The following is a 27,859-nucleotide window of genomic DNA, read 5'->3' as shown; positions in this document are numbered from 1 at the left end:
GGCATTGGCTTCATGCTAGGTGTGTCCAGCAGGTTTGTGGCTCTGCAGAGAAGGTCCATTCACAGCCACAGGGGTGTGTTTGTTCTGCTGCATGAGGGCATTCAGCAGCCGCACAGAGCCAGGATTCTTCTCCAGCCTCGTGCTGAATGAAGGGTTCGCTGTGTTCCCCCAGCCTGGCCAGACTCTCCTCCCTTCCTGTGTGCCCAGCCCATCACACCCATTCCTTCCTCTCTCTCTGAGGGAGGCTGCCCCATGGGCATCTTGACTCTGCAGAACCCAAATGAGGGCCAGCTGCCCCCTTCAATCTCATTTGTCTGCCTTAATGCAACTTTGGCCATCAGTTGGTAACTGCCTCTTTTTGTTCCACTCTGTTTGTTGTTGAAGTTTAGGAAATGAAAATGAAATGTTTGAAATAGTCTTTAAATGTCTGTACAAATAAACAAAGGAAACACTGATCGCTATCGCTCACTGTGGTATGTTAACTGCCAAACACAAGCATGCGTTTGCACCATGTGTCTTGTTCCTGCAGTTGATAAGCACCATGAGCTCTTTGGCTGAGTACTGTCTGCCCTCCATCCTGCGCACTTTGTTTGACTGGTATAAAAGACAAAGTGGACTAGAGGAAGAGTTGCACGAGTACCGGCCCAGAGCCAACACCAAGTCCAAAAAGTGAGAATCATTACATTGATTTTGCAGATGAACTATGAGAGAAGTGAAGCTGAAATGCACTGTGTGATTGCCACAGATTTTAACTCTTGTTTTGCCTCTTTAACAGTGATGAGCAGCAGAGAGATTATCTACTTGAAAGGAGGGATTTGGCCATTGACTTCATCTTTTCTCTTGTGCTTATTGAAGTTTTGAAACAGGTGACTTGTGAGCTTAACAAAATTAATCTTATTAACATTGTTTTTTAATATTATTTCTAATGTTTCCATGACTCCTAACTAGATGCCGCTTCACCCGGTCCTTGACAGCTTGGTCAATGAAGTTATTAACTTAGCCTTTAAGCACTTTAAGTACAAAGAAGGGTAAGCCCCTGTCTTTTTCCAGTGCTGTTCCTTCTTTGTTTTATAGTTAACATTTCTGTAGCATGTCTTACTACATGGTCTGTTTTGTTTTCCACAGTTATCATGGTCCTAACACTGGTAACATGCATACAGTAGCAGACCTCTATGCTGAAATCATAGGAGTATTAGCCCAGTCCAAGTAAGTAGCAAAGGTAGAACTAAATGTTATAATACTGGGTTGTTGTTTTTTTCCAAGTCTGTTGAAACTTCATTCTGTGCTCTTTTGAATATTGGTATCATGCCACATCCTAGTGGTTTGTTGTCATTCCTAATACCTTCCTGCATAGCATCTCCCGCTTCAAGAGCTTTGAAGATAATGTAGGGTAGGACACACTTTTAGAGAGGTTACTTTCAAACCAAACTAAGACTGGAATTTTTTTTTCTTTTTATTAGAAGTTTTCACATCATTGCAGCAAGGACCAAAATACAGTATATATAGGGTGGCATGGACACTTCATAACTGTTCTTTCTACTTAATTTCATGCAGGATCCATTTTTTTGTTGCTAGCTTTAAATTTTTGAGGTAGGTTAAAAAAGAAAAAAAAAAGCTTTAGATTTTGTTTCTCAAGTCATTTAGACATAATTTCAAGTATTTTGAGGAGTTTGTGAGTTTCATACAGTTTTAATCACCTTTAAATGTAGCTTCTCAATAATTGTATTTCAGTAGAAATAAACTATTCTTCCTCATGCAAACCAGCTCCAGAAACAGCTGTATTCTGCAGCTCCAACATTTAGTGAAGAAAGACGCTCATGAGCTACTGTGTTAAATTATTTTCTAAATTTAGCCCAGCTGAAGAATTCCATCTCTGCTTCAGTTAGGGCAAAGGATCAGGTGCTAGATGAGGAGTTCGTTCTTGAGTGCAGACTTGCAATCTGCATTTTTAGGGTGAGATGAGGGCCTGCGAGGCCTTCACTTCAGTAACTTTTCTTTGTAGAAGTGCTATACTATGCTGATGTGTCTTTATATAGAATGTCTTTTCTCCCTCAGGTTTCCAGCTGTGAAGAAGAAGTTCATGACTGAGCTCAAGGAGCTGCGACAGAAAGAGCAGAGTCCGTCAGTAGTCCAGAGCACCATTAGCCTCATCATGGGGGTCAAGTTTTTCCGCGTTAAAATGTATCCAGTTGAGGATTTCGAAGCCTCTTTTCAGTTCATGCAGGTAAGGAAAACTCCTTAGAATAGAATATAACTTAAATGATCACCATTAACCTGCAATGGTTAAGTGTGAACTAATTCTGTTCCTCATATCATTTCCATCTTTTATACAGGAGTGTGCCCAATATTTCTTGGAAGTCAAGGACAAGGATATAAAGCATGCACTGGCTGGTCTCTTTGTTGAAATCTTGGTTCCTGTTGCAGCAGTAAGTAATTTCCCTCCAGTGCATGGTGGGTGTGTTGTGCAATACCTGATTTAAATGGATAAAGAGATTCAACTCACAAATGATTATATCTTGTTATATGACCATTTGTGATGTTGTCACAGGCTGTGAAGAACGAGGTAAATGTTCCCTGCCTGAGGAACTTTGTGGACAGCTTGTACGACACAACACTGGATTTATCTTCCAGGAAGAAGCATTCATTGGTCAGTTACCTAGCAGATTTTTTTTCATGCACCTGACTCTCTCTTCTGCATGCTTGCGGTGATCTGTGTTGATCCTCAAGCAATTCAAGGTCATCCGTAAATACTTGTGTATATTCTTTTAAAAAGTCACTATCCATAATACCAACTGTTTATGACAGGAGAAATGTTGCCTTTTTAAAATGTAAAACATGATTCATAAAGCAGAACAGTGCACAAACATGCGAAGAGCAGTTTGCCATTTTATTCTTCAATCTTTCTCTTCTCCTTTTTTTTTTTATTCTTCTCTATTTCCCTGAAGCAGTCATTATGACTTCAGGCCTTATTTTATGAGTGACAAATGGATGGCCAAAAGCATAGCAGAATAAACCTGAGTAACTGATACAAACCTCATCTTGTCCTTAAGACATCTTATCTTCATCTTATTCATCTGAAAAGAGAAGCAGGAATATAAAATATGGAAGCTATAAGTATTCATTATTTTTGTAGATCCCTGTAAAGCTACAATAACAGCTGAATGTGACAAATGATTGACAATGACTGAATGCTCTCTCCACAGGCATTTTATCCACTGGTGACTTGCTTGCTTTGTGTCAGCCAGAAACAGTTCTTCCTCAACAGATGGCATGTCTTCCTCAACAACTGCCTCTCCAATTTGAAGGTGATGTAACCTGGAGATCAGCAAGCTTTTGTTTGGACTACAGTGGTGTAAAGGACTACAGTGGTTAGAGATATCAATGCAGGATCTTTGCTGTTATCTCATTAAATGCTAACTTTTAGGTTGGCACTTGTTTTCTTTTACTGTAGAGTCGAGACCCTAAAATGGCTCGTGTTGCACTGGAGTCCTTGTATCGACTGCTGTGGGTCTACATGATCAGAATCAAGTGTGAAAGCAACACAGCAACACAAGGGTAATCTGTTTTTCATTCCTACATCAAGTGATGATCCAGAATAATAAATTTAAAAAAAAACTATAAATAAATAATAAATAAAAAACTGAAATAATTTACAGTGTAATTTTACACAACCTAATAAGGGGATTTAAATGTTTTTCAAATCTATCTTTATAATTTGTTCTCTTCTCTGTGTCCATAGTCGCCTTAGCACCATTGTAACAACACTTTTCCCCAAAGGATCCCGCAGCGTGGTGCCAAGAGACATGCCACTCAATATTTTTGTCAAAATCATCCAATTCATTGCACAGGTGAACACAATGATATTGCACCAATACAAATTGTATTTCATGTCCCTTTCAGTTGAAACAAATATATACCATTTTCATTCAACGATGTAGATGTTTCTTAACATTCATGATATTCATGTACAACACATCTTTCACTTTATTTCATTTCAGGAAAGACTTGATTTTGCTATGAAAGAGATTGTCTTTGACCTCCTTTGTGTTGGAAAGCCTGCAAAAGCATTTAGTCTTAATCCAGAGGTACAAATTTAACATTCATCTATTGGAAATATGCCTGTCCTAACATAATGTTGCTATTAATCTTTTTTGAAGAGAAGTTGCATGTACAATCATTTTTTTTCTGTTCAAGTGTTATTTCTTCACTAGTTTCTTGGAGGACTAACAATGCAACATTGGAGTAGTAGCCATGAATTTTTTTTTCTGTCCAGAGAATGAATATTGGTTTGAGAGCATTCCTGGTCATAGCGGATAAACTACAGCAGAAGGATGGCGAGCCTCCCATGCCTAACACTGGTTGCACTTTACCCTCTGGGCACACACTCCGAGTGAAGAAGACATACCTGAGTAAAACTCTAACGGACGATGATGCCAAAGTCATCGGTGAGTGGGACCGCACATGGTCGAGGATGTCACAAATCACTCTCAGAGTACGAAGAGCTTTAGTATTCAGCTTTAGAATTAGACAGTTGCATTTCATTTTTAACAGCTTTTCGTGTTTAATTTTCTATAGGGATTTCACAGTATTATTTCCATGTGAGGAAGGCAATTGATAACATCCTCCGACACCTGGACAAGGAGGTGGGGCGCTGCATGATGATGACTAACGCTCAGATGTTAAACAAGGAGCCAGAGGACATGATCACGTGAGTGCACCATCTGAATGTTGATGGTCTTATTTTACAGGCATTATATTGCTTAAGTTACTTTGTCATTTATCTCAAGCAAACGCCAGTTTAAGTAGCTTTATAAACTTTTTGTAATGCTCATTCAGCCTGCCTTTGGAATCTGAATACTCTTAAAGAATTTTGAACTTCAAATCTGACATTTTCAGAGGAGAAAGGAAACCCAAAATTGACTTGTTCAGGACATGTGTCGCTGCCATTCCCCGCATCCTGCCTGATGGAATGTCCAAGCCAGAGCTCATAGACCTTCTGTCTCGGTGAGTCACCGTTGTTAGGGAAGCTCTGTTTTGAAGGCAGACAAAGCGTTGGCAGCACATTCTGACCATCTGGCAAGATCGTCATCTAATTATTTATAATTCTTTGGAGACAAAGTTGTACCATGCATAGTTTTAAAGATGTGGCATCATAAATACAATATACTTTATAACATAATGTAAAAATTTGGGGAAAAATAAATTAAACTGAGCTCTGTGGCACACTGGCATTGTGCCCGGAGTGTCCCCTGCCTCATGCCCTATGCCAGCTGGGATAGGCTCCAGCTCCCCGTGACCCGCTGCGGCAGATACAGTGGAAGGAAATGGATGGATGGGAATTAAAACTGAGTGAGATGATGTGCAATCTTTTCTACCAAATATTGAATATGGGACTGATTAAAGACTTAAGACATAAAAATTACATTGTCTAAACATTACGAATACAAGGTAAGGCTCATCTCAGATTGACTCTCAGTCCTGCAGGTTACTTACTGGGACAAAGTAGAAATGCCAGCATGTGTGATGTATGGAGATGTCTTAGTGCCCATTGAATGACTGAATTTAATATCCGTGGGGCACGTTGAAAAGTATATATGGTTTTTGACAATGAAGCCACATTCTGCTGCCTTACAACAGTGTGGCTTCAGACGGCCTGCCTGCAGACTAGACCTGTCTCCTATTCAATCTTTGTGGAATAAGGCTTTTCAAGATTTCAGATTTGTATTACATGATTGTCACTGCTAGACAAATACTCAGTTATATTATTACAAGGTCTATTAAATAAATGTAAAGAAGTTATAATAACAGTCACAATTACAATGTAAACTTGTCCCTATCCTAACTATTTTTTAAGGTGCTTTAGGAATCAGAATAATTTATTTACAAAATCAATGAATTCCTAAACATTCTTTTGAATTTCCCATTTTGGGATTACTAAAGTTCATTGATCTAAGTACTTCCATCTATATAATATAGATTTCAGACTTTGAATATAAATTAGGATGTTTCAAATTATTGCTTATGTTTTTAATTCTGTTTTTTTTAAAATTCCGTTATTGCATTATTATTTTACTATATATTCAAACACTGAGACTATCTGAAAAAACAAATATCTTGTTATAAAAGCCTTCTCGGAAAAGAATTTCACATCCAGTCCATAGAAAACATCATAACTCAATTTCTGATTAGATTTTTTTCAGTTCATTTCCTGATATTTGATAAGTAGTTCAGATGTCATATCTCATTTTATGTTGCAGGAAAATTTGAGGCTTCTCATTGGCTGTCATTTCTGTATACAGTATCACATTTGTAACACAATTGAGAAAGAGGAGATATTTGCAGTGATAAAATCCTGCCTTACAGCAAATCTTAATCTAAATTTATTTTCTACTGAAAGAAAAGTATTTGTTACAGATGAGCACTTCATTTTTAATCTTGCAATCATACCTGTTCAATTTGTTTATTCTCTGACAGACTGACAACCCACATGGATGATGAGCTGCGACTCATTGCCCAGAATTCCTTGCAAAGTCTTTTGGTGGACTTCTCAGACTGGCGTGACGACGTTCTGTTTGGATTTACTAATTTCCTGTTACGTGAGGTCCCAGACACTCACCAGGGACTGCTAGATACATCCCTCAAATTACTACTGCAACTGCTCACACAGTGGAAACTAACCCTGGCTGTCCCAGGGGGGAAGAGCTATGACACTGCTAAAGTACAAACTGCTGAGGTAAACAATCTGGTGCCCGTCATTACTTTTTTTTGCTTTGAACTAGTAAATTAAACTACGGTAATTACAATTTCACCCATTTGATGTTTGTTTCTATTTGATTGCTAATGCTAGCATGTTTTTATTAAAAAAATGATGTTGCCTAGTAGAATTTGAATGCATTTGAACCATTAACCATGTTATTTTAACCATCCAACTGATCAGCTTTTGTTTTAATTTACCATTTCAGTCACAGCTTCTTCACACCAGCTCAAGTCTCAAGATACCTGCAGAACATGGTTCTCACTCCACTGTGCTACATGCTGTGGAGGGATTGGCACTTGTACTGCTCTGCTCCTGTCAGCTGAGCACCCGCAGACTTGCCATTGCCATCCTGAAAGAGATAAGAAGTCTCTTCATGACAGTCAGACAGTCTGAGGTAAAACAAGGCCAAATAAGATGACAGAATACAAGAAACTTTGATGACTGCACTACAGATTATGACTTCATACTTTAACACATGCAGGATGATGACAAATCAATGATAGAGATTATGGACCAGCTCAGCCCTGCAATCCTGGAAAGTTTTGTCAATGTTGTCGTCTCTGACGCAGTAAGTTGCTTGTAGCTAAACACAGATTTTTTTCAATCATGATTTGTGTACAGCTGATTTCCTTGTTTTTCCTCTCGTAATCACTATAATTCACTATGAAATTAAAGCTGTTGCTGTGAAGAACACTGATTTTGAATGGGCAAAAGACAGTACATGTTCTTGTATTTATATTTGTTATATTCATTCATTTTCTCTAACCACTTCATTCGCTTGCGTGGGTCGCGGGGAGCTGGAGCCTATCCCAGCTGACTTAGAGCGTGAGGCGGGGCAAACTCCGGGCACGACACCAATGCACCGCAGAGCCACACAGAGTCACAGATAAACACACACACACACACACACTTTTCAAACTACTTGTACTATAAGTGCAAATAGTCTTTATTTACATAACACATTTGGGATTTTTCATGGTGATGTCTATCTTAGGTTATTTCTTTTATAATGTGGAGTTAGCCAATAGTCAGATATATGTAGTAGAAATGTATTTTTATAGTAGAGAGACATAATTAGTACAATTAAAAATAATTATATATAAACCTAAAATACAACAAATAAATGTATTTAATGGTTTAATTTACCTGTGGTGTGGTGTGGTTTCCTAATTATTCTTAAGCGTGACAGGCAGATGGCAGGCATGTTGTTAATCTAGTTCAGTAATGATCCCTGACCTTTGACCCGTGTCTGGCATTTGCTTGCTTGCAGGCCACCCTGCCAGCTGGTCACCACGTGGACCTTCAATGGCTCGTGGAGTGGAACGCGCTGCTTGTCAACAGCCATTATGATATCAGGAGCCCCTCACATGCGTGGATCTTTGCTCAGTCAGTGAAGGATCCCTGGGTGCTGTGTGTATACAGCCTCCTTCGCCAGGACAACCTTCCCAAGTACTGCCCCACAGCTCTCAGCTACGCCTGGCCCTATGCCTTCACTCGAATGCAGACACTCCTGCCCCTGGTGGATCCAAAGTAAGTCTCCTTAAACAGTGCAGTGAACCAAGGAAGGACCCTGAAACATTTTCTCTTGTCAAAGCATAAAAATAAAGATCCCAAAGCAGCTCAGATCTTAAGGATGTTATTTTCTTTTCTGCTGACCAGTAACCCAGTGAATGCAAAGAAGACCAGCATGTCAGGCAGTGGAGATAATTATGTAACTCTCTGGAGGAACTATCTTATCCTTTGTTTTGGGGTGGCCAAGCCAAGTATCATGAGCCCCGGCCATTTTAGAGCGTCGACACCTGAGATCTCAGCGGCAACGCCTGACAGTGGTGTCAACTGCGACAACAAGGTAACTGCCTCCATGCCCTCTGGCATTATAAATTCCTTCAGTTCTTTGTTTCTTTAGGATCAAGTGTTTTCTTACACTCAAACACCAAGTATCCAATTACATGGCAGCTAGCTTACTGAATGGAACAGGAAGCTGATATACCCTGTGTCCTCAGCCCATCCCTGTTCCATTAGTGCTGTTCAAGCAGCGTTAGAGATATATTTCTCAGGTTGAGCCCTCTGTGTTTGATGTTTCAGATGATTGGGACCCCATCTGTGGCTTGGCTGCTGAAGCAATTGGTTCCACTGATGAGGGCAGAGAGCATCGAGCTGACCGAGTCATTAGTTCTGGGCTTTGGTCGCACTAACCCCCTTGTCTTCAGGTACATGACAGAACTGAGTCTTCACTGTTCTGCTCTTCAAAAGCCTAATGAAATTAAAAGTTCCTTCTTTTTCCATATTTTTAATGTGATGGACCGCTTTCAAAATCATGTAGCATAGCATAGAATTTCAACTTGTGACTTTATTAGTGTGGTTTTAAAGGGACAGGACTAGTAAAATTAAAGATGGCAAGAAATGACCTCTCTCCACTTAACATACATGTTGACCTCATTTTTGTAAATTTAAAATGTTTTTTATCAATTTTTTGTTGAAAACAATAAAAAGTCGTACTACAGTTAATTACTGTCCCTTTCAGTGAACATTTACCACAGCTCTTGTTTACAATGTATTTGAAATTGAGCTAATCTAGTTCGTGCTTGACTATTCGCACACAGGGAACTCGTTGAAGAACTACATCCTCTTATGAAAGAAGCTTTAGAGAGAAGACCAGAGGTTTGTAGAGTTATTTTCAGCAGAGTACTCAACATAAGCACAATATATACTGCTGGATTTTTGGCCCAAAAAGTAGAAGAAAATCTGACATTGACAGTGAATTTAAACCTATGATATTGTCATCAAAGATTCTGTCATGAAGGATTCTTCGTAATGATTTTTACAGAACAAGAAACGGCGTGAGCGACGAGACCTGCTGAGACTACAACTGCTCCGGATCTATGAGCTGCTGGCTGATGCAGGTGTCATCAGTGACAGGTTACTATTATTTTATTTGTTTCACACTGCATAGTATCACACTCACTGTACGCCAAGGGATGGCATATAAATTAGAGTATTCAAGTTCACCAAGATATTTCCTTTATGGCTTTTTCTCATGTAACTTTTCTTACAATTTTTACAAACATATGGTTTGTGTTTTGTTTTTATTTGCCATCTTCTCGTTTTATCTGTGATCATAAAGCACAAATGGAGCTCTGGAACGTGACACCCTCTCCCTTGGCGCTCTGTTCCTGGAGTACGTGGATCTAACCCGAATGCTCCTAGAAGCTGAGAATGACAAAGATGCAGAGATTCTCAAGGACATCCGAGCTCACTTCAGTGCCATGGTGGCCAACCTCATTCAATGTGTACCAGGTGCACAGAAAACACTCATCTCAAAAGCCCTCTGTTATCAAGCCTGTGGCTAACGAGGCTCTGCATGACAGTTATAAATTACTGGATAATTTTATCTTATATACAGTAGATGGTTCATACAATTCTTCTGTCCTTATCGTCAATATGGTGATTGTAAAGGATATGACAGACTTCCATTTGGCTGTAAATAGCATAACATAAAGTGCCTGGAGACTCTTGACATTGATTTTGATTTGGATGTCATCCAATTGCAGCTGCAAAAACAGTACTGCTTAAGGTCATAGCTGACCAGGACAGGTGATGCGTCATGAGTTGCCAGTCATCCACAAGTTTCATTGATAACTCATGAAATGTCAAGGGATGACTAAACTTTTAGCATCATATTAGAAATGCTCTTTTAGTAATTAGCTTTTAATTATTGGGTTTCAGACTGTTCATGTGTATCCTTCCCATTTCCATCCTCAGTGCACCATAGGCGCTTCCTGTTTCCACAACAGAGTCTGCGGCATCATCTCTTCATCCTATTCAGTCAGTGGGCGGGCCCTTTTAGCATCATGTTCACCCCTTTGGACCGCTACAGTGACAGGAATCACCAGATCACAAGATACCAATATTCTGCCCTGAAGGTAAACACACTTACTGAAAACTATTTCCTTTTACTAGCTTTCCAATGATGGTACACAGGACCACTGGACATTCACCAATATTTGAAAGCAGTCAAACAATGTAATTTACATTTTTAAATGTTGAATTCTCATTACTATAACTTTTGAAAGAAAACTTGTTCCCACCAACAACATTTAGAAGAACTTCATTTTCTAGTCTTTTTATGTTTACTTACTCAAGTTAGTGCAGGGTTATACCAGAAGTTTGACAACTTCAAAGTGGTGGAAGTGTGTACACTTTAAATCTGGATTCATTTGTCCGTTAGTTCTTTCGTTCATTATGCACCACTGAGTTCTTCATAATGAATGCAGCTTGTCCATCCAGTTATAAACATATATCCATTATATTACCCTCCAATGCTTTGTATTCAAACAGACATACAATGAACAAGACAATATCTTTCTTCTCAATATTTTTGTCATAATAGCTAAACATATTTTATGGAGCAACAGTCCTTTGTAAAACACATTCCTAAGTTTCTAAGTGATGCTGCATTAGAGGAAATATTGATTGAATCGCTAATAGCCAAGATATTTCTGTAAATGCAGCGCTGTTGTTTGGTATGGTCTTCTCCACCCGCAACTGAAATATAAACTTGTGCTCCACCCAGGCATTCGTAGGTTCACCTAAGACATCATTTTGCATGTCTTAGCCTCCTGTTGACCTCTAATATTATTGCTAACCATATTAAGCTGTGTACAGTGTTGTTATGGCAGCAATAAAGAGGACAGCTAATAAATCACATATTGAAAAAAACGTTTTGTCTTGCTTGCCCAAGAATGTGTCATTTACCACCCTGGAATTAAATATACTTTCAGTAGTTTTCCTGGGGTTGAACAGTGCATTTGTGTTTGTGTGTGTGTGTGTGTGTGTGTGTGTGTGTGTGTGTGTGTCTGTGTGTGTGTGTGTGTGTGTGTGTGTGTGTGTGTGTGTGTGTGTGTGTGTGTGTGTGTGTGTGTGTGTGTGTGTGTGTGTGTGTGTGTGTCTGTAAGATGGAGGGAAAGAGTGTGAAAACTGTGGATACATTTCTCTTCATGTGAGTATTGTTCACTGTTTCTTCCAGGCCATGTCTGCTGTGCTGTGCTGCGGGCCGGTGTTTGATAATGTTGGTCTCTCTCCAGATGGATACCTCTATAAGTGGCTGGATAATATTCTGGCCTGCCAGGATCAGCGAGTATGTGGCCAATATTTTACCTCCAGGTTGCATTTAAATAAGCAGCTGACCCATGAAGCCCCTCTGGTATTTTGCAAGTCTGCTTTAAGTCCAGCACTTGACCTTCGATAGTGTTCACCGTAATGTTGTGGGAATGCTAATACTGCCTCTTTTTATCATTTTAATTTTTATAAAAAATAGTGCATCCGTATGCGTATTTTACACGATCTTACTCTGCAGAAGAGACTTCAAAAGTATGAAAGGCTTAAGATATTTCAGATCATTACAATATCAAGTATGTAAGGGATACTTTAAGAAGAAGCTGAGGAGAGTCTTTGTTGTTATCTCTTCTCGGATCAGGTCCATCAGCTTGGATGTGAAGTTATCATCCTGTTGCTGGAGCTCAATGCCGATCAGGTTAACCTATTCAACTGGGCTGTGGATCGATGCTACACAGGCTCCTATCAGCTCGCCTCAGGATGCTTCAAAGCCATCGCTACAGTTTGTGGAAGCAGGTACAAACTCTCACTCATCGGTTCAGCATGTAGAAGTCAGCTGCCTGTCCTCATTTTTGTCAAGGAAACATTTCACGTTTGCTTCTTTTTGCCAGTAGCTTTTGGGAGATTTTACATTTCATTGTATGTCAATTTCTAAGCAATGAATTCTGTATGACAGCATGTACTGTGTCTTGGTCAGTGTATCACCCAGATTTCTTGTCCAAAAGAGAAAATCAAATTAGCTAAATCTTCACCCCAGCTAATCTGCTTAAAGGGCTCACTATTGATAAGAAGTTGGCCTCCCCCTCTTGCTCTATCTCAAAATCCTGATGCGTTAAGTGGAACATTTAGCATTAATTTCCAAAAAGCTGAATTTATTTTTTTTTCTTTTTCTTTCCTCATCAGCAGAAACTACCCAGGTGATGTGGTAACACTGCTGAACCTGGTCCTCTTCAAGGCATCAGACACCAACAGAGAAATCTATGAAATATCAATGCAGCTCATGCAGGTGAAAATCACAAGCACCATTTGAGCTTTTGCGGAGTTACTTGTATAAAATATCATTAACCTCTCTTTCCTGAAACAGATTCTTGAAGTTAAGTTGCTTGTGCACTCTAAGAGGATTGCAGAGCAAAAGCCAAACAGCATCCTCTATGGAACCCATGGGCCTCTGCCACCCCTATACAGTGTCTCCCTGCCTCAGCTTTCCAGCCAGCTGGCCAGGATGTACCCTGAACTCACACTTCCTCTATTCTCAGGTAGAATATTTGCATCATGTAGATGCTGTATGCAGGGCCCCTGCAGGGTATTTCAGCCTTCAGATATGTTGACAAGATACTTTGCCATCTTCTTATGGCTACCCACTAAATGCTGGGGGCCCGTCTTCCAAAAATACTTTCTATATTTTATGAACACACTACTAGGAACTCTCAGATTAAACTACCAATTATGGTTAAAGCTAAGTATACAACATTCATTTAATTCTGCGTAGAATATAAGCTACACAATCTGCACTGCTCTGACATTAGTTTTGCTTTTGCCTTCCATTTTCAGAGGTTAGCCAGAGGTTTCCCACCACTCATCCCAATGGGAGGCAGATCATGCTAACTTACCTCCTGCCCTGGCTTGGTAATATTGAGCTGGTGGATGGCGGCCTATTGCTCCCAGTCTTCACATCAAGCACCTCAGATTATGATTCTTCCAGCCGGACAACCAGCACAGGTTCCTCCCAACACCTGAAGGGAACTGGCTGGGGATCCTTGGAGGCTACTTCTATGGTGCTCAATAACCTCATGTTCATGACTGCTAAGGTAAAAATATATTGGGTAAATGGGATGAAATAAGATATGGTAATCTGATCTCAGTGATGGTAAAGTAACACTTTTCTCATTTTACCTCCTCTGGAGTATGGAGATGACCTACCGGGACCAGAGATGGAAAACACCTGGAATGCTTTAGTGAGCAATGACAAGTGGAGCAATAATCTGAGAACCACGCTTCAGTTTCTCATCAGCCTGTGTGGTGTGAGCAGTGACACCATCCTCCTGCCATATGTAAGATATCATCTTTTGGCCAACTGGAAAATGTTATATTTTTATAGTTCTTTTCTGTTTCTCAATTTGTGACATGTTTCAGATCAAGAAGGTGGTGATCTACTTGTGCCGCAACAGCACTGTGCAAACTATGGAGGAGGTGATATTTGAGTTGCAGCAGACGGATCCCGTCAATCCTGTGGTGCAGCACTGTGATAGCCCTCCGTTCTATTGTTTAGCTGCCACAGGCAAGCTCTCAACGACAGCGTCCGGTACTAGTTGCTGTAGAATCCCCACTGTGAATGTGATGTATTGATCTTATTATAAAATATAATTATTTATTGTTTTTATTGTTTTTTTTCTAGGCACCAATTCCAGCAGTAATACTGTAGTTGGAGGCCAGGAGAGCTTTCCTAACACAGATGACACCAAGATTCTCAAGGAGAATGAGGAGAGGTACTAATAATATCGTCAACCAATTTAAGCACAGTTGTAGCCAGACTCATCATGATTAATTTTTCCCTGACCTTAGGTTAAGCCACATAATGCGAGCTCACTACCGGCTGGACTCACGCTACAGCAACAGCTCAGGGGGATCCTATGATGAAGATAAGAGTGAGTGTCTTGATCTGTAGTCGTGATCTGGTCAGTGTGGGATAATAAGGCTATGTTGGAGAGTAAGATGATGACTGACATGGTATCACTGATTACACAACAAGGTATGGCCAACTGAGGTTTTTAAAAGGCTTCTGTGGGACATGACACTGAAGTAAATGTACTATTGCTAGTGACCCGAATGCAGCATTGTTATTCACTCCTAGTCTGAGTTTTTCTTGCAGTCTAATGTGAGTTTGGAATAATTTGACAATAAGACAATCCACAAATCCCTCTTGAATAAAAAAGCTTCCAAATCAAAGGGCTCTTCTGCAATTTTGGATGCAGTCCACTATTTAAAAGCATCTCTCATCTGCCTACACTCCACCCATGTCCAGCTACACACAAGCCACAAAGTCTCACTTTTATTCAACATGTTTTGTGGGATAAATGTTAGCAGTACAATTTTCTGAAACTATTTAGGTGAACATCTGGCCCCCTATGCTGATTGGCTGACGGCTGTTATTGAGACCAACCAGCCTCATCCTTTGCCAATGCCTCTAAATGGAGGATGTTGGGCTCCTTTGGTGGACTTTTTGCCTGAGACCATCACTCCCAGAGGACCGCTGCACAGGTCAGACTAATGCAAACTGTTGTTTGGAGTTTCACATTACATCTGCGGCTAGTTTGACCTTCAATCTGCCCCAAAGTTTACGCTTATAAAACCAGCACCACCGGTGATGTTGTACCATTAAATATCATGCTTATATTGATTTTCAAGATGTGTGTTTGGATTATTTACGTGCTTTTAAATTATTTGTGTTTGATTATGTTTAGGTGTAATATTGCCGTCATCTTCATGACAGAGATGGTGGTGGACCACAGTGTGAAAGAAGACTGGATTAATCACTTGCCTTTACTGCTACATGCATTGTTTTTAGGTGAATACACACAAAAATGGTGAAGGGAGTCTAAATGATAATTTGCCAAATAACAATAAGGGTCCATTGTATTCAAAGTTCAAACTGGAACAAAATCTAAGGTTGCTTCCCTTTTGAGAATCTTGAAAAAGAACCTGAAAAGGAGCAAACTTGTTATAATTAGTACCAGTGAGCCATCGAGCTCACAGTGCACTGAGACATATTGTATTTCATTCATCAGGCATGGATCACTATCGTCCAGAGGTGTTTGAGCACAGCAAACGTCTACTCCTCCACCTGCTCATCATGTTGTCCTGCAACAGCGACATGCAAGACGTTGCCTCTGTCTTATTACAGAGTCGCGATGTCAACAACACAAAGGCCCTCAGCTGCAAAACAACCCTTCAACTGGAGCATTTATCCTCAGGTAAGGACATAGGCATTTGATAAGACTCACCTGTTGGAGTTTGCGTCATTGCAAATGTATTCAACCATGCATACACCAGGTTTGCTCGGCTCTTGATGAGTTATTTGGCTAATGTAAACTCTAACAATGGGAGGGAATGACTGACATTCCTTTCTAAGGATAAAAACACTTCTTATCTAGGGAGGAAATATTTGTTCACTGCTCCAAAAGCAATATTGAACAAAGAGGACATCAATGTCTCGATTAAAGCATTCCAGTCTACTATTTTTACCATCTTACCCAAATTGGGGCCATCTGTTTGAGCCTCGATAGGTTGGTTCTACTCCCCTCCTTCCCCTGTCAATCATAAGTTTCACAAATTTTGAAAATTGATTTGACCTTTAGAGAAATAAACACCAAGAAAGAAAAGTAATTGTAGTTTTTGGAGCAACATCCTCCGAATGCTTATCATGTTGGTATAATATTTGCGCTATTTTGTAGAAAGAATCAGTGAAAAGTGAGAGCTCCACCACATTATATTAGAAATAGTGTCAGTAAACAAGGCAGATTGAATTCAAATTCCATATGTTAAAACATAGGTTAAGATTCTCCCCGCATGTTAGTTATATCACAGCTCATTACGTTATACACCGTAACTTGTTTTTGATCACATTCCTGTTCTGCTTCAGGCGGATGTTTTGATTTTCTGCGGGAGTGTCAGGCGTCTCCTGTGCCGGACTCAGGCCTGAGTTCTTCGTCCACATCGTCCAGTTTGAGTCTGGGAGGAAGCAGCAACAACCTGCCTGAGATCTCGCATGATGGGGAGGAGCTGGTCACCTCCACTGAAATGGATGACAAGGCGAACAAGCTCATTGAGTTTTTAACCACAAGGTATTGATGTCAATGTGTGTTTAGAATCAACTGTAATATGTGGAGGAGTAGAGCTCTGAGAATCTAGTTTTGCTTACAGGTTATGAAGGAAAGCTGGTACTTTCCTGAATGAATTAACCTCATATAGGAGTATTCTTCTCACATGCCAATAGTTTTTCTAGAAGCATATTACCCCCTAGTGGTGCAGCATCCATAGTACAATAGATTCTAATGAGGGAAATATTTTGGACAAGACTTTACATTTAAAACCAAATCGTTTATTGCAAGTTTTCATAAACAAGACTTCTAGATGAAATACACACAAGCTAAGTATCACTTGAATTAGATTTTATATGGCTTTTTTACAATGCATACAATGACATAATTATCCCACTTATATCATGGCAGACCTCCACATGGAAAATATATTGTGTGTTATTCATAAGAGGCAATCTTCTTTCATAGATCATATGGACCACTCTGGTGCCATGAAGACATTTCACCAAAGAACCAGATTTCAAAAAGCACTGGACAGCTGACTAACTTCCTTCGACATGTTGTGTCTGTGTTCAAAGATTCCAAGTCAGGTAACGCTTTTATTTCAAGCAGGCCAATGAGAGCAAGCTTTTACTGTGATGCTTTTACAATACTAACAAAAATATATCACCAATTCTATTACAACATATTAAATCATCAACAATACTACATAAAATTATCCTTAAAATGTATTTTTCCTCTATCTGTTTCAAAGATATGCTCCTGGAGCAGCAGCTCAGTGATGTGGCGCTGCAGACAGCTTTATGTAGCTCCTCACGTCACTACGCCGGACGTTCCTTCCAAGTGTTTCGGGCGCTTTGCCAGCCCGTCTCTGCTCATGCCGTCTCTGACCTACTCTCAAGGCTGGTGGAAGTTGTTGGTGAACACGGAGAAGAAGTGCAGGTTCATGCAACATAGTGATAAGTGATAAGTTCAAGTGTTAAATGATACTCCATGAAGAAATTTGTTCAGTGCATCGTTACTGTTCAGAAATGAAATTCATTGACTTATTTAATTAATCAGTCTGTGTTCTGTCCCTTATTTTTAGGAAGTAGCGCATGAATTTAGGTCCATTATATAAACGACTTAGATGCCTCAGATGTGTGACTCTCCTCTGTGGAAATAAATTCCACTGTAAAACTCATAATCACCTAATGGCAACAATTCTAGATATCCGTAACTTTGTCAGCTGATCCTTAAACCTGTCCATCAGATATTATTAAAATTCCTTTGGTAATTTAAAGCAGCTATGAAAACAAAACCTGTCTATACTTTAACCAGATCTGTTTCTCTTAGCAGTTATTTATGGGCTCTGTTATAATTAAATGGTAAAAAAATACAATTATTTTTCTCTGTTTCAGGGCTATGTGATAGAAGTATTGCTTACACTGGAATCAGTGGTGGATAACTTGGCTCAGTGTCTCAAAAACAAGGATCTCATGGCTGTCTTGACAACGTTTGTGACTCTTCTAAAAATAGTTTTGTTGAAAGAGGGGTTTTTTTTGCTAAAATGGGTTGAATTTATTGGTTTGTTTGATTTCAGAGCGTCATCCCCAGATTTCCTCTGCAGTCTACAGTTACTATCCAACAGCAAAAGCACAGGACAGCTCAATCTCACAAGAGAAGAGAGGAGCCGCCATCAGAGGAGCTCATCAGTCCCCAAAAGATTTGGAGAGGCGGACAGGTGGTCTGATCCGCCTCGCAGTGCTACACTGGACCATATCCAAGCCTGTGAACAGCAAGTTTTGTTAGCCAAAACACGCAGCTCATCGTCATCAAAAGACCATTTCGCTGACCCCAGCAACATCAACCACCCCAGCAACCTGCTGGCCACGGTCTTCTGGGTGGCAGTGTCTCTGATGGAGTCAGATTTTGAGTTTGAGTACCAGATGTCTTTGAGACTGTTGAATAAGCTGCTGGGTCACATGTCACTAGACAAATCTGAGAACTGGGAGAAGGTGGAGAAATTGCAGAGTCAGCTCCAGTGGAGCAGCTTTACTGGGCTCCAGAAGCTGCTTCTGAAGGGCTTCACCTCCACGTCCACCACTGACCTCACACTGCAGCTTCTCTGCCAACTCACACCTGTGTCACGTATACCTGTTGTAGACACATCACAGGCCATAGGTATTCTAGAGTGATCAAATGTTTTTAAAGCGAAGTAAAGTGTAAATAATGCGCTGTTTAGACACTTACAATTTATTTTCCTGTTTCACCCATCAGGTTTTCCCTTGAATGTTCTCTGCCTGCTCCCACATCTTGTGCAAAACTTTGATGATCCCACGCAGTTCTGCCAGGATGCTGCTGAGAGGATAGCCCAGGTTTGGATCTGAAAACATTTCCACTCTCATTTAGTTCAAACATTCTCTTTAGTTTTAAGCTTATTCAATTTTTTTTTAGATATGCCTTGAGGAGAAAAACACAAAGCTCTCCAACCTCGCTCATGTCATGACTCTGTACAAAACACACTCCTACACGCGTGATTGCTCCTCTTGGGTCAATGTGGTGTGTCGATACCTTCACGAAGCCTTCTCGGACATAACCATCAACCTGGTCACTTACATGGCAGAGGTGTGTCCAACGGATCATGCATTTGCTGAACCACAGGGAAACAACTGTACAGTAATCACTGATTAATGTTGACTCAAAAGACTCTTGAGTAAGTTGATTTGTGATTTGTGTTGTAACAGTTGTTGGAGAAAGGTCTCCCGAGTATGCAGCAGACTCTTTTACAAATCATCTACAGCCTCCTGAGTCACGTGGACGTCTGTGGAATTCAAGCCAAACCTTTCAATGTGGAGGTGCTCAAAATAATTGAGAAATTTGTCCAGGTGAGTTAAAACACCTGTATATGAGTCATACTGCAGATAATCACTTTAATAATAATTAATAATATAATATAATAATAATATAACATTTAAAATATATGCCCTTACATTGTTCTGACTATGTAATTGAAATATAGTGTATGTGCTCAGAAAGAGAACTCAACTCTTAACACATCAGCGTATGAGTAAGAGTTTTTATGGGAGAAAATAGAATAATGCTGCCTTGTGTCAGTGCAGTAAATTTTAAGATACACCCAAACTATAAACAACATGCCTCTGTGCTGCAGGTCAAGCCTCCACTTACTCTCATAATGTTTCCTTCAGCTTTCCTACTACGAGCCAACTGCCAAAACACTTGTCTCCAAAAATAGAACTGCATGAAACCACACAGAAAGGCATGTGTGGTTGGTTCTCCCTTAACATATAGTTGGGTTCTTTCTTTGTCTGTGTCTACGTGTGGATGTCATATCTGACTTGACTGTAGACCATCCATTGGGAGGAAGCACTGAATATCCTGAAGCTGGTGGTTTCTCGATCAGCCAGTTTGGTGCAGCCTTCATCGCCACAGCATGACCTCTCCTATGAGGACATAAGCCGTGTCTGGGATCGCTCATCCAAGGCCTTGCCTGGGAAGACATTGAATTTCCACTTTGACATATCTGAGGTAAGCAGCTATTTCTCAGATTTTCTTGTTCTGATATCTTGCGTGAAAATGCTTCATTTAAATATGTTCTATCACAAAGACAGTTTAATTGTAGTGTATTTTCCGCTGTATTTTTTCCTGTATTTTACAGGGTGTGGTGCTTGTTGAGGTTGTGGGTGGAATGTTACTAAGCTTTATGGAGAGGAAGTATTTCTTCCCTTACATAATCCTGATTTTTTTTTTTGACGAAAGCCCTTGAGATTGTCTTGAAAGCTTGTAAGGTAAACACAATTAGGCAAGAAGTGCAATTCTGGAAAGTGATTTCAAAGATATAGAGCAGTGTTTGTGTGGGAACTGAACAGGGAGCTATTTATGAAGTTCATGAATGGCAGGAAATGTCAGCTTTTTGCCTCTTTGCTGCCATCCTTTGTGAGAGAATCTGACTTCTACTTGATAATACAGCAGGCTGTGTATTTAAACTTGAGACTCACTGGACTAACCTGTTACAGATCAGAAAATACCCATGAATTATGGACTGAAGAGCAGAGGAGACAAATTAAAAAACTTGCTTCACACAGCTGGAATGCCAAGATTGAACTTTGGTTTTAGAATAATTATTACCAGCTCAGTTTAACACAATGATCATTTTATTACCATCATGGAGCTGTCCTGAGTCCTGTGGAATTGGGAGCTACCTGAGATCATTGATATGCATTAACCATCTGTTCTGTTCTTTACTGAAAGACACCAGTGATTGGTCGGAGGTTTGATGACATTCAGCGTTCTCCGGGCCAAGATGTGAAGAGCAGAACCACAGCAGTCACCCGCAGCACCTCCTCTACCTCCTCTGGATCCACCTCCAACAACGTTCTAGTGCCAGTCAGCTGGAAGAGGCCGCAGTCTTCACAGGTCAGCCTTTTCTCCCATTTCTTTTTGGCATTAGGCTCATAATATTAAAACATTGCTCCAGTGTTCGATCAAACTACCACTGTTATTTTGTAACCTTTTTTTTTACAGCACTCTTCTGAGTTATACAGTACTGTACTCCAGTTTTTATTGCTTTGATTGAGAGACACCTAGTGGCAGACTTTTTGTTTTACTGTAATATACTGTTTTGATCCCCGAAGGGAAATTAAGAATACACACTCTAGCTAATGATTCAAACACATGCATATATATATATATATATATATATATATATATATATATATATATATATATATATATATATATATATATATATATATATATATATATATATATATATATATATATATATATATATATATATATATATATATATATATATTAGTGTGTACAGGCCCCTGTAGCACACATACACAAGGGGGCCTGTAGGCATGCAAGGGAGGTAGAGTGGCAGGCAGCTCCATCTTGGTGCGCCTTAAATGAGCAATTTGTAAAGGGGATGGCACCTTGCTCAAGGGCGCCACGGCAGTGCTCCAGAGGTGAGCTGACACCTCCCACTGTCAGCTCACCTCCGGGTATTTTTTTGGGTGGGAGCGGGAATCGAACCACCGATCTTGAAATCATAGGACGACCCAGTCTACCGCCCGCTTTACCACTGAGCCACTGCCGCCCCGATGTAATATTTTACAACTCATTCACCACTGGTGATGAAATGTGAGATACAGTACCATAGAAGCACAGTTTTTCCAGCATTAAAATGTTTTATTGCTATGATCTGTTGGATCTGCCACCTCAACTGAGCAGTCTGTTAGCCCACCCTAAGTATTTTGCTGGTCAAAATCTCACCACAGTACAGAAACCATCAAGATAATGAGATTTAATTTTCATGTCAGATGTTCAGTGTATGCCATATTATTAAAATACAAATAAAATAAAAAAAATCCAACTTTCCATTTCCTCTGACCCGCTGCAGAAAAGAACACGGGAAAAACTGGTGAATGTTCTGTCTTTATGTGGGCAAGAAGTAGGACTCACGAAAAATCCTTCGGTAAGATTTCATATTCATTTCATATTAGTGGTACTTTGATTTTCAACATACCGTTTCCTATAACCGTATATTCAAAAATAGCAGGTAGGTTTTTAAATAGCTACATTTTTCTGTGTTTCTCTGTGCAGGTGATCTTCTCAAGCTGTGGGGAGTTGGACCTCATGGAAAACCAGCCAAGTCTGGTGTCCTCTGACGATGGGTCCCGGGAACCAGAAAACATGGATGACACCACCTCAGAGCAGCAGTTCAGAGTCTTCAGGGACTTTGACTTCCTGGATGTGGAGCTTGAAGACGGAGAGGTGAGTCTCAGAACCAAAATTGTTTCAAAGCTATGGTACATGAAGTAACTTTCCACATTCTCACTTTCTGTCAAATTTGTGAGACACAAAACATAGTCAGACTTTTGGAGTAAAAATACAAATATGCAGTATCATCGGTGCTCTTACACTGTGTTGGCTCCGGTACATTTGCTGTGAATAATTGGGATTTTTATTTTGTGCTTTTCCTGAATGTGCTTTCTAGGAGCTACAGGTGAGTTTAGTCATGTTACATTTGTACTTTGCTGTTCTCTTTGTAAGCTTGTAAAATTCCAATACACTGATGCCAAAGAGTAGCAAATGTGTGTGCATGCTGTCTAATTTACAAGTGTAATTTACAATCCTGTGTGTACCATCAATTCTTTAGTATTGAAAACAAAGTCTGTCATATGTATTTTTGTTAAAATCAGATCAAGTTAGTTTTGATCACAGTCTAATTGTCACCAGTGAAATGCATGCCAGCATGTCTTCGTAGTTTAAAGACCTTTTATGATGTAGAATGAGAATAATTTTTTGCTGGTTATGGAGGAAAGAAGCATTAGTTGTTACATCTTACATGCAACTCTATTTGGTATTTGATTATATACTCATGTACATGTAGATCCCCAAACCTTCAGTAGGATAAGGACGGCCAAATGTGGATTTTAGTTTGATTGTATTTTCAGCTATTCTTCACCAAAACATCCAATAAACATGATGGGATTTATTAAATACATTACTGCACTCAGTCAGTTTCAGCTGTGCATCTCAGATAGGATTTGATCTCAAAGTTATCCTTTTTTCACACACATCATACTGAAATCATCATACAAAGCAAATTATATGAGAGATGAGTCTCTATGTTTGTCCTGTGTACAGTGGACTCAGTACCTCCAACTTGTCTGTTGGTTTGCCTTGAATTAAACTGACTGACTATGAATCTACACTGCATGGTTGTGTGACTGTATGTATCCAATATATGTGTACATGTGTTTGTTGAAGAATAAATTGGGTCATTCTTCATTATGTTTCTCTGTCGAAGGGAGAGACCATGGATAATTTCAACTGGGGAGTACGAAGACACTCCATGGACAGCCTGGACCGCAATGACATGCTTCCTCTGGAGGAGAGTCAGCTGTCCAGCAGCATGCCCATCCTCAGCAAGGTTACCCATGAAGATTCAGAGGAGTCTTCTGAGGAAGAGTCCCTAAATGCCAGCCAGATCCTCTCCCACTCACAGCTTGTAAGCTCTATTTTTTTTATTTTATTTTTTGATGGGAAGCCCATTGTCTGATAATTGTCATCATCACAGGGTGTTTGGATACCTGGAACCTGAAACTGAACTGAACAAGAAATGAACTTTTAACTTTTTAAGGTTTAGTTCTTTTAACGTTTTGAAGTTCAGTTCTTCTTAGTAGAGTTTTACCTATAACCATCAAACAGCAAACATGAGTTAAATTAGCTAGGAAACATGTTTTCTCCATCCATCCATCCATCTTTCACCGCTTATCCGTAGTCGGGTCGCGGGGGCAGCAGCTTCCCTTTCCCCGGCCACATCCAACAACTCTGACTGGGGGATCCCAAGGCGTTCGCAGGCCAGTGTTGAGATATAATCCCTCCACCTGGTCTTGGGTCTGCCCCGAGGTCTCCTCCCAGCTGGACGTGCCAGAAACACCTCCCTAGGGAGGCGTCCCGGAGGCATCTGCACCAGATGCCCAAACCACCTCAACTGACTCCTTTCCACGCGAAGGAGCAGCGACTCTACTCTGAGCCCCTCGCGAACAGCAGTGTTTCTCACCTTATCTCTAAGGGAGACACCAGCTATCCGCCTGAGAAAGCCCATTTCAGTCGCTTGTATCCGCGATCTCGTTCTTTCGGTCATGACCCATCGCTCATGACCATAGGTGAGGGTAGGAACGAAGATTGAACGGTAGATGGAAAGCTTTGCCTCTCGGCTTAGCTCCCTCTTTGTGACAACAGTGCGGTAAAGCGACTGCAATACCGCTCCTTCTGCCCCAATTCTCCGTCCAATCTCACGCTCCATTGTTCCCTCACTCGTGAACAGGACCCCAAAATACTTAAACTCCTTCACTTGTGGAAGGACCTCATTCCCCACTCGGAGAAGGCAGTCCACCGGTTTCCTGCTGAGGACCATGGCCTCAGATTTGGAGGTGCTAATCCTCATCCCCGCCGCTTCACACTAGGCTGCAAACCGGACCAGTGAGCGCTGCAGGTCACAGGCTGATGACGCAAACAGGACCACATCATCTGCAAAAAGCAGTGATGCAATCCTCAGGCCACTAAACTGTAAAGCCCCCTCACCACGACTACGCCTCGATATCCTGTCCATGAAAATCAAAAAAAGAATTGGTGATAAAGCGCAGCCCTGGCGAAGGCCAACAGCTACTCGGAACAAATGCAACTTACTGCCGAGAACCCGAACACAGCTCTCACTTTGGGCGTACTGGGATTGGATGGCCCTGAGGAGAGGCCTCCTCACCCCATACTCCCGCAGTACTTCCCACAGTATATCCCTGGGGACTCGATCATAAGCCTTCTCCAAGTCTACAAAACACATGTAGACTGGATGGGCATACTCCCAAACCCCCTCTAGGATCCCTGTGAGAGTAAAAAGCTGGTCCGTTGTTCCACGACCAGGACGGAACCCACATTGTTCCTCCTCAATCTGAGGCTCGACATGTTTTCTATATGTCAAAAATTTTAATAAAAAAGGGTATTTGAAGATATTTTTCCTTTTCTTATATTTTTTTTATACTTTGAGCAGCAGGATCTTAAAAAATGAGGCTGTATGATCTATTTTTCATCCCCTTGTCTCCCTGAATATAACGCCTTTTGTTTTGTCTTTCTATCTTATCCAGTTCCTGAGATATGTGCAAAAAATGTTCAAAAGTAGACCTTTGACGTTGACTTATTTTTTTCAAGGTCAAGGTCATCATCTCATTTTCATCCCCTTTGCCGCCCAAGTGATGTGCTTTTTGTTTCATCTTTCTGTCTGCAACAGTTTTTGAAGATATTTGGCGAACGGACGATTACACTACATCACTGCTTAGCAGGATGTAACTACAACCCTAACAAGAATACAATTATCAGACAAAATTTATTTATGCAAGATGATACATTTTCAGGAATGTTGTGGATTTGAAATGTTAAACTTCTCAATCTAGTGCCTTGCACTGAGCTTTTTAAGTGTTTCAAAAGTACTTTGATTCAACAACATTACAACTTTGGTTTTGTATCCTTATAGACCATCAACCTGTCTCCTACAGCAGAGATGGCTGTGGACTGTCCCTCTTCCTTTTATGTTTCAACTTCAGCTGATTCAACACCACTGAACACCACACGTCCTAGTTTCGATGTCCATCTGTCTGAGGACTCGAATCAGCGGGTGAATAAGGGCTTCAGGGTGTCTGAGATATTGAGAGCTACTAATGCCTATCGCAGTTCCATACTAGAGTTCTTCACTAATTTTAGGAAATAGCAACTGTTCTGGTGTGCCTTTTCTTTGTGGTGTCTTGAATGTTTTATGTGCTTTGGGAACACTATCTTACACTTTATTTTGTGGTACCATGACTTTCCTGCTTTTCCTGTTTTCAGAGTAGAGCATGAGAAGGTCTACCTGTAGTTGCATGTTAAAATTGAATGAGCTGAAAACTGCAAGCAGGCAATCTTTACCGCTTTGGGCGACAGGCTAGTTTGCGCCTTATTGTAATTTTGGCAGAGGTTTTCAAGGGATGTTTGGTGGTTATGGCCAGGAATAGAGCAAAAAGTCTTTTTTCTTTGTTTATTTAAGGCAATGTGTATACCTATTGCTTCTGTGTGGGTGGCTCTGAGCAACAACTAAAATCTCTTGGCATGTGGGAGAAAGGTTTACACATTGCCTGTCCCAAACCATTTGCACAGCCACAGTACTGACTGGATTCAGTTATTTAATAATCTATTTAATTGGCACATTTTAACCATGCAAAATTTTACCAATAAAAGAAAACAAACATCACAAGGATTCTCCTTAGGGTCCCGTATCAAGGTTAGTTTTTCTGTTTTACTGACAAAAATGATGATTGATAAAGATTAATGGAGAAAATGAACTTTTATAAATAACATTTTCTGTTCACTACCCCCGTATATGTTTATTACTTGTGATAATTTTCTCAACTACAAAGAAAGCATTTATCTCTCTTTTTGTCTTTTAGCATGAGGTGCTTCAAGAAGATGCAATCACCAATGTCCACGAGGACGAACTCTCTCTCTCCATCACAGAGCTAACCCCAGAATTCCATTGTGGTGACAGTTGGGCAATGGAAATGGTTCCCATTGACTGTAAAGGAGAGCTGGACATTGACAGCTGCCAACCAAGGTAATTACTGAACTTTTCCACAAATTACATGCAGTCAGTTTGCATAAGCACTGATATTGTGAATAACATGGCTTTTCGTTCTTTCAGTCTGGCAGAAGAAGAGGGAGATGACATGTTGCAGTCCCGTTCTACCCCGCCACCATCACCCTTTTTCTCTGCCATCCTAGCAGCTTTCCAACCGGATATTTGTGATGATGCAGAAGAAGCTTGGAGGAGTCATATCAACCAGCTTGTGTCTGACTCAGATGGATCCTGTGCAGTCTACACTTTTCATGTGTTCTCTTCATTATTTCAGGTATTACTACATTCTCTAACCACATGTTATTCAGTTTGCTGACCAACACTAACAGGGGAGATAAACTTTTAATTGTGACACAATGTAAATGCTGTTAATAATGCTGGAGCAAGTTGGATGATGTCACTACAAGCACTTTTTGTTGATTTGCAGAGTATTCAGACCAAATTTTGTTCCTTGACCTGTGATGCTGTGACTTACCTTGGTGACGGGTTACGAGGACTAGGATCAAGGCTCTTGATGTCTTCTCAAATGCTGTCATCATGCTCAGAGTGTCCAACAATATATATTGATGCAGACACTGTGAGCAACTGGACGTCTCCCAAATACATTTTTTTTACTAATACGATAATATATTATGGTTATGTAACAAACAACATTCTCTTGTCATAGATTATGTCTTATGGTCTATTGGAAAAAATTAAATTCAGCGTACTGGAACTTCAGGAGTACCTTGATACTTACAACAACAGGAAGGAGGCAGCTCTCTCTGTAAGTGTGATAGATGTTTTTCTCCACTCAGAATATCATTTGTATATGTGATCTGACTTTATTATATCATTGTTATGTCATCTCTGTCACCCACAGTGGTTGAGTAACTGTAAGGTTGCCTTTCCCAGGAGTCCTGGAGGCACCCTTATATCCCAACCATTGGAGCATGAGGAAAAGGTGAAAAACACTAAATGTGTCACCCTGTCCAGCTACTAAACAATGATGTAATA

The 27,859-nt window shown here is 40.3% G+C and overlaps 1 protein-coding gene across 3 annotated transcripts in view; it reads left to right on the top strand.

Moving 5' to 3' along the window:
* frya (furry homolog a (Drosophila)) overlaps window positions 1-27,859 on the top strand; it is a 44,674-nt gene that overhangs the window by 14,094 nt on the left and 2,721 nt on the right. The window contains exons 4-58 of one of the 3 annotated variants that reach the window (XM_068316605.1): window positions 530-669; window positions 776-866; window positions 949-1,028; window positions 1,126-1,206; window positions 2,056-2,224; window positions 2,334-2,426; window positions 2,549-2,647; window positions 3,204-3,305; window positions 3,452-3,555; window positions 3,740-3,848; window positions 3,999-4,085; window positions 4,274-4,445; window positions 4,576-4,708; window positions 4,897-5,004; window positions 6,475-6,733; window positions 6,963-7,151; window positions 7,239-7,325; window positions 8,028-8,287; window positions 8,417-8,606; window positions 8,843-8,967; window positions 9,361-9,418; window positions 9,585-9,676; window positions 9,882-10,054; window positions 10,520-10,680; window positions 11,784-11,894; window positions 12,234-12,388; window positions 12,779-12,878; window positions 12,957-13,128; window positions 13,424-13,680; window positions 13,777-13,923; window positions 14,006-14,174; window positions 14,268-14,358; window positions 14,435-14,517; window positions 14,980-15,130; window positions 15,334-15,437; window positions 15,658-15,843; window positions 16,512-16,713; window positions 17,158-17,279; window positions 17,444-17,631; window positions 18,090-18,184; window positions 18,272-18,852; window positions 18,949-19,046; window positions 19,126-19,296; window positions 19,416-19,556; window positions 20,038-20,217; window positions 20,941-21,105; window positions 22,097-22,171; window positions 22,300-22,470; window positions 23,510-23,710; window positions 25,733-25,873; window positions 26,679-26,842; window positions 26,930-27,137; window positions 27,291-27,440; window positions 27,531-27,629; window positions 27,726-27,806. In XM_068316605.1, coding sequence (XP_068172706.1) covers window positions 530-669; window positions 776-866; window positions 949-1,028; window positions 1,126-1,206; window positions 2,056-2,224; window positions 2,334-2,426; window positions 2,549-2,647; window positions 3,204-3,305; window positions 3,452-3,555; window positions 3,740-3,848; window positions 3,999-4,085; window positions 4,274-4,445; window positions 4,576-4,708; window positions 4,897-5,004; window positions 6,475-6,733; window positions 6,963-7,151; window positions 7,239-7,325; window positions 8,028-8,287; window positions 8,417-8,606; window positions 8,843-8,967; window positions 9,361-9,418; window positions 9,585-9,676; window positions 9,882-10,054; window positions 10,520-10,680; window positions 11,784-11,894; window positions 12,234-12,388; window positions 12,779-12,878; window positions 12,957-13,128; window positions 13,424-13,680; window positions 13,777-13,923; window positions 14,006-14,174; window positions 14,268-14,358; window positions 14,435-14,517; window positions 14,980-15,130; window positions 15,334-15,437; window positions 15,658-15,843; window positions 16,512-16,713; window positions 17,158-17,279; window positions 17,444-17,631; window positions 18,090-18,184; window positions 18,272-18,852; window positions 18,949-19,046; window positions 19,126-19,296; window positions 19,416-19,556; window positions 20,038-20,217; window positions 20,941-21,105; window positions 22,097-22,171; window positions 22,300-22,470; window positions 23,510-23,710; window positions 25,733-25,873; window positions 26,679-26,842; window positions 26,930-27,137; window positions 27,291-27,440; window positions 27,531-27,629; window positions 27,726-27,806 — 8,121 coding nt within the window. Of the gene's footprint in view, window positions 1-529; window positions 670-775; window positions 867-948; window positions 1,029-1,125; window positions 1,207-2,055; window positions 2,225-2,333; window positions 2,427-2,548; window positions 2,648-3,203; window positions 3,306-3,451; window positions 3,556-3,739; window positions 3,849-3,998; window positions 4,086-4,273; window positions 4,446-4,575; window positions 4,709-4,896; window positions 5,005-6,474; window positions 6,734-6,962; window positions 7,152-7,238; window positions 7,326-8,027; window positions 8,288-8,416; window positions 8,607-8,842; window positions 8,968-9,360; window positions 9,419-9,584; window positions 9,677-9,881; window positions 10,055-10,519; window positions 10,681-11,783; window positions 11,895-12,233; window positions 12,389-12,775; window positions 12,879-12,956; window positions 13,129-13,423; window positions 13,681-13,776; window positions 13,924-14,005; window positions 14,175-14,267; window positions 14,359-14,434; window positions 14,518-14,979; window positions 15,131-15,333; window positions 15,438-15,657; window positions 15,844-16,511; window positions 16,714-17,157; window positions 17,280-17,443; window positions 17,632-18,089; window positions 18,185-18,271; window positions 18,853-18,948; window positions 19,047-19,125; window positions 19,297-19,415; window positions 19,557-20,037; window positions 20,218-20,940; window positions 21,106-22,096; window positions 22,172-22,299; window positions 22,471-23,509; window positions 23,711-25,732; window positions 25,874-26,678; window positions 26,843-26,929; window positions 27,138-27,290; window positions 27,441-27,530; window positions 27,630-27,725; window positions 27,807-27,859 lie in introns of all 3 variants that reach the window. The other 2 variants (XM_068316606.1, XM_068316604.1) reach the window with 2 other exon arrangements.

The sequence above is a fragment of the Antennarius striatus genome, chromosome 6, assembly GCF_040054535.1.
Source record: "Antennarius striatus isolate MH-2024 chromosome 6, ASM4005453v1, whole genome shotgun sequence".
In the NCBI taxonomy this organism is placed as follows: Eukaryota; Metazoa; Chordata; class Actinopteri; order Lophiiformes; family Antennariidae; genus Antennarius; species Antennarius striatus.
This window is presented reverse-complemented; position numbering and strand designations above follow the sequence as displayed.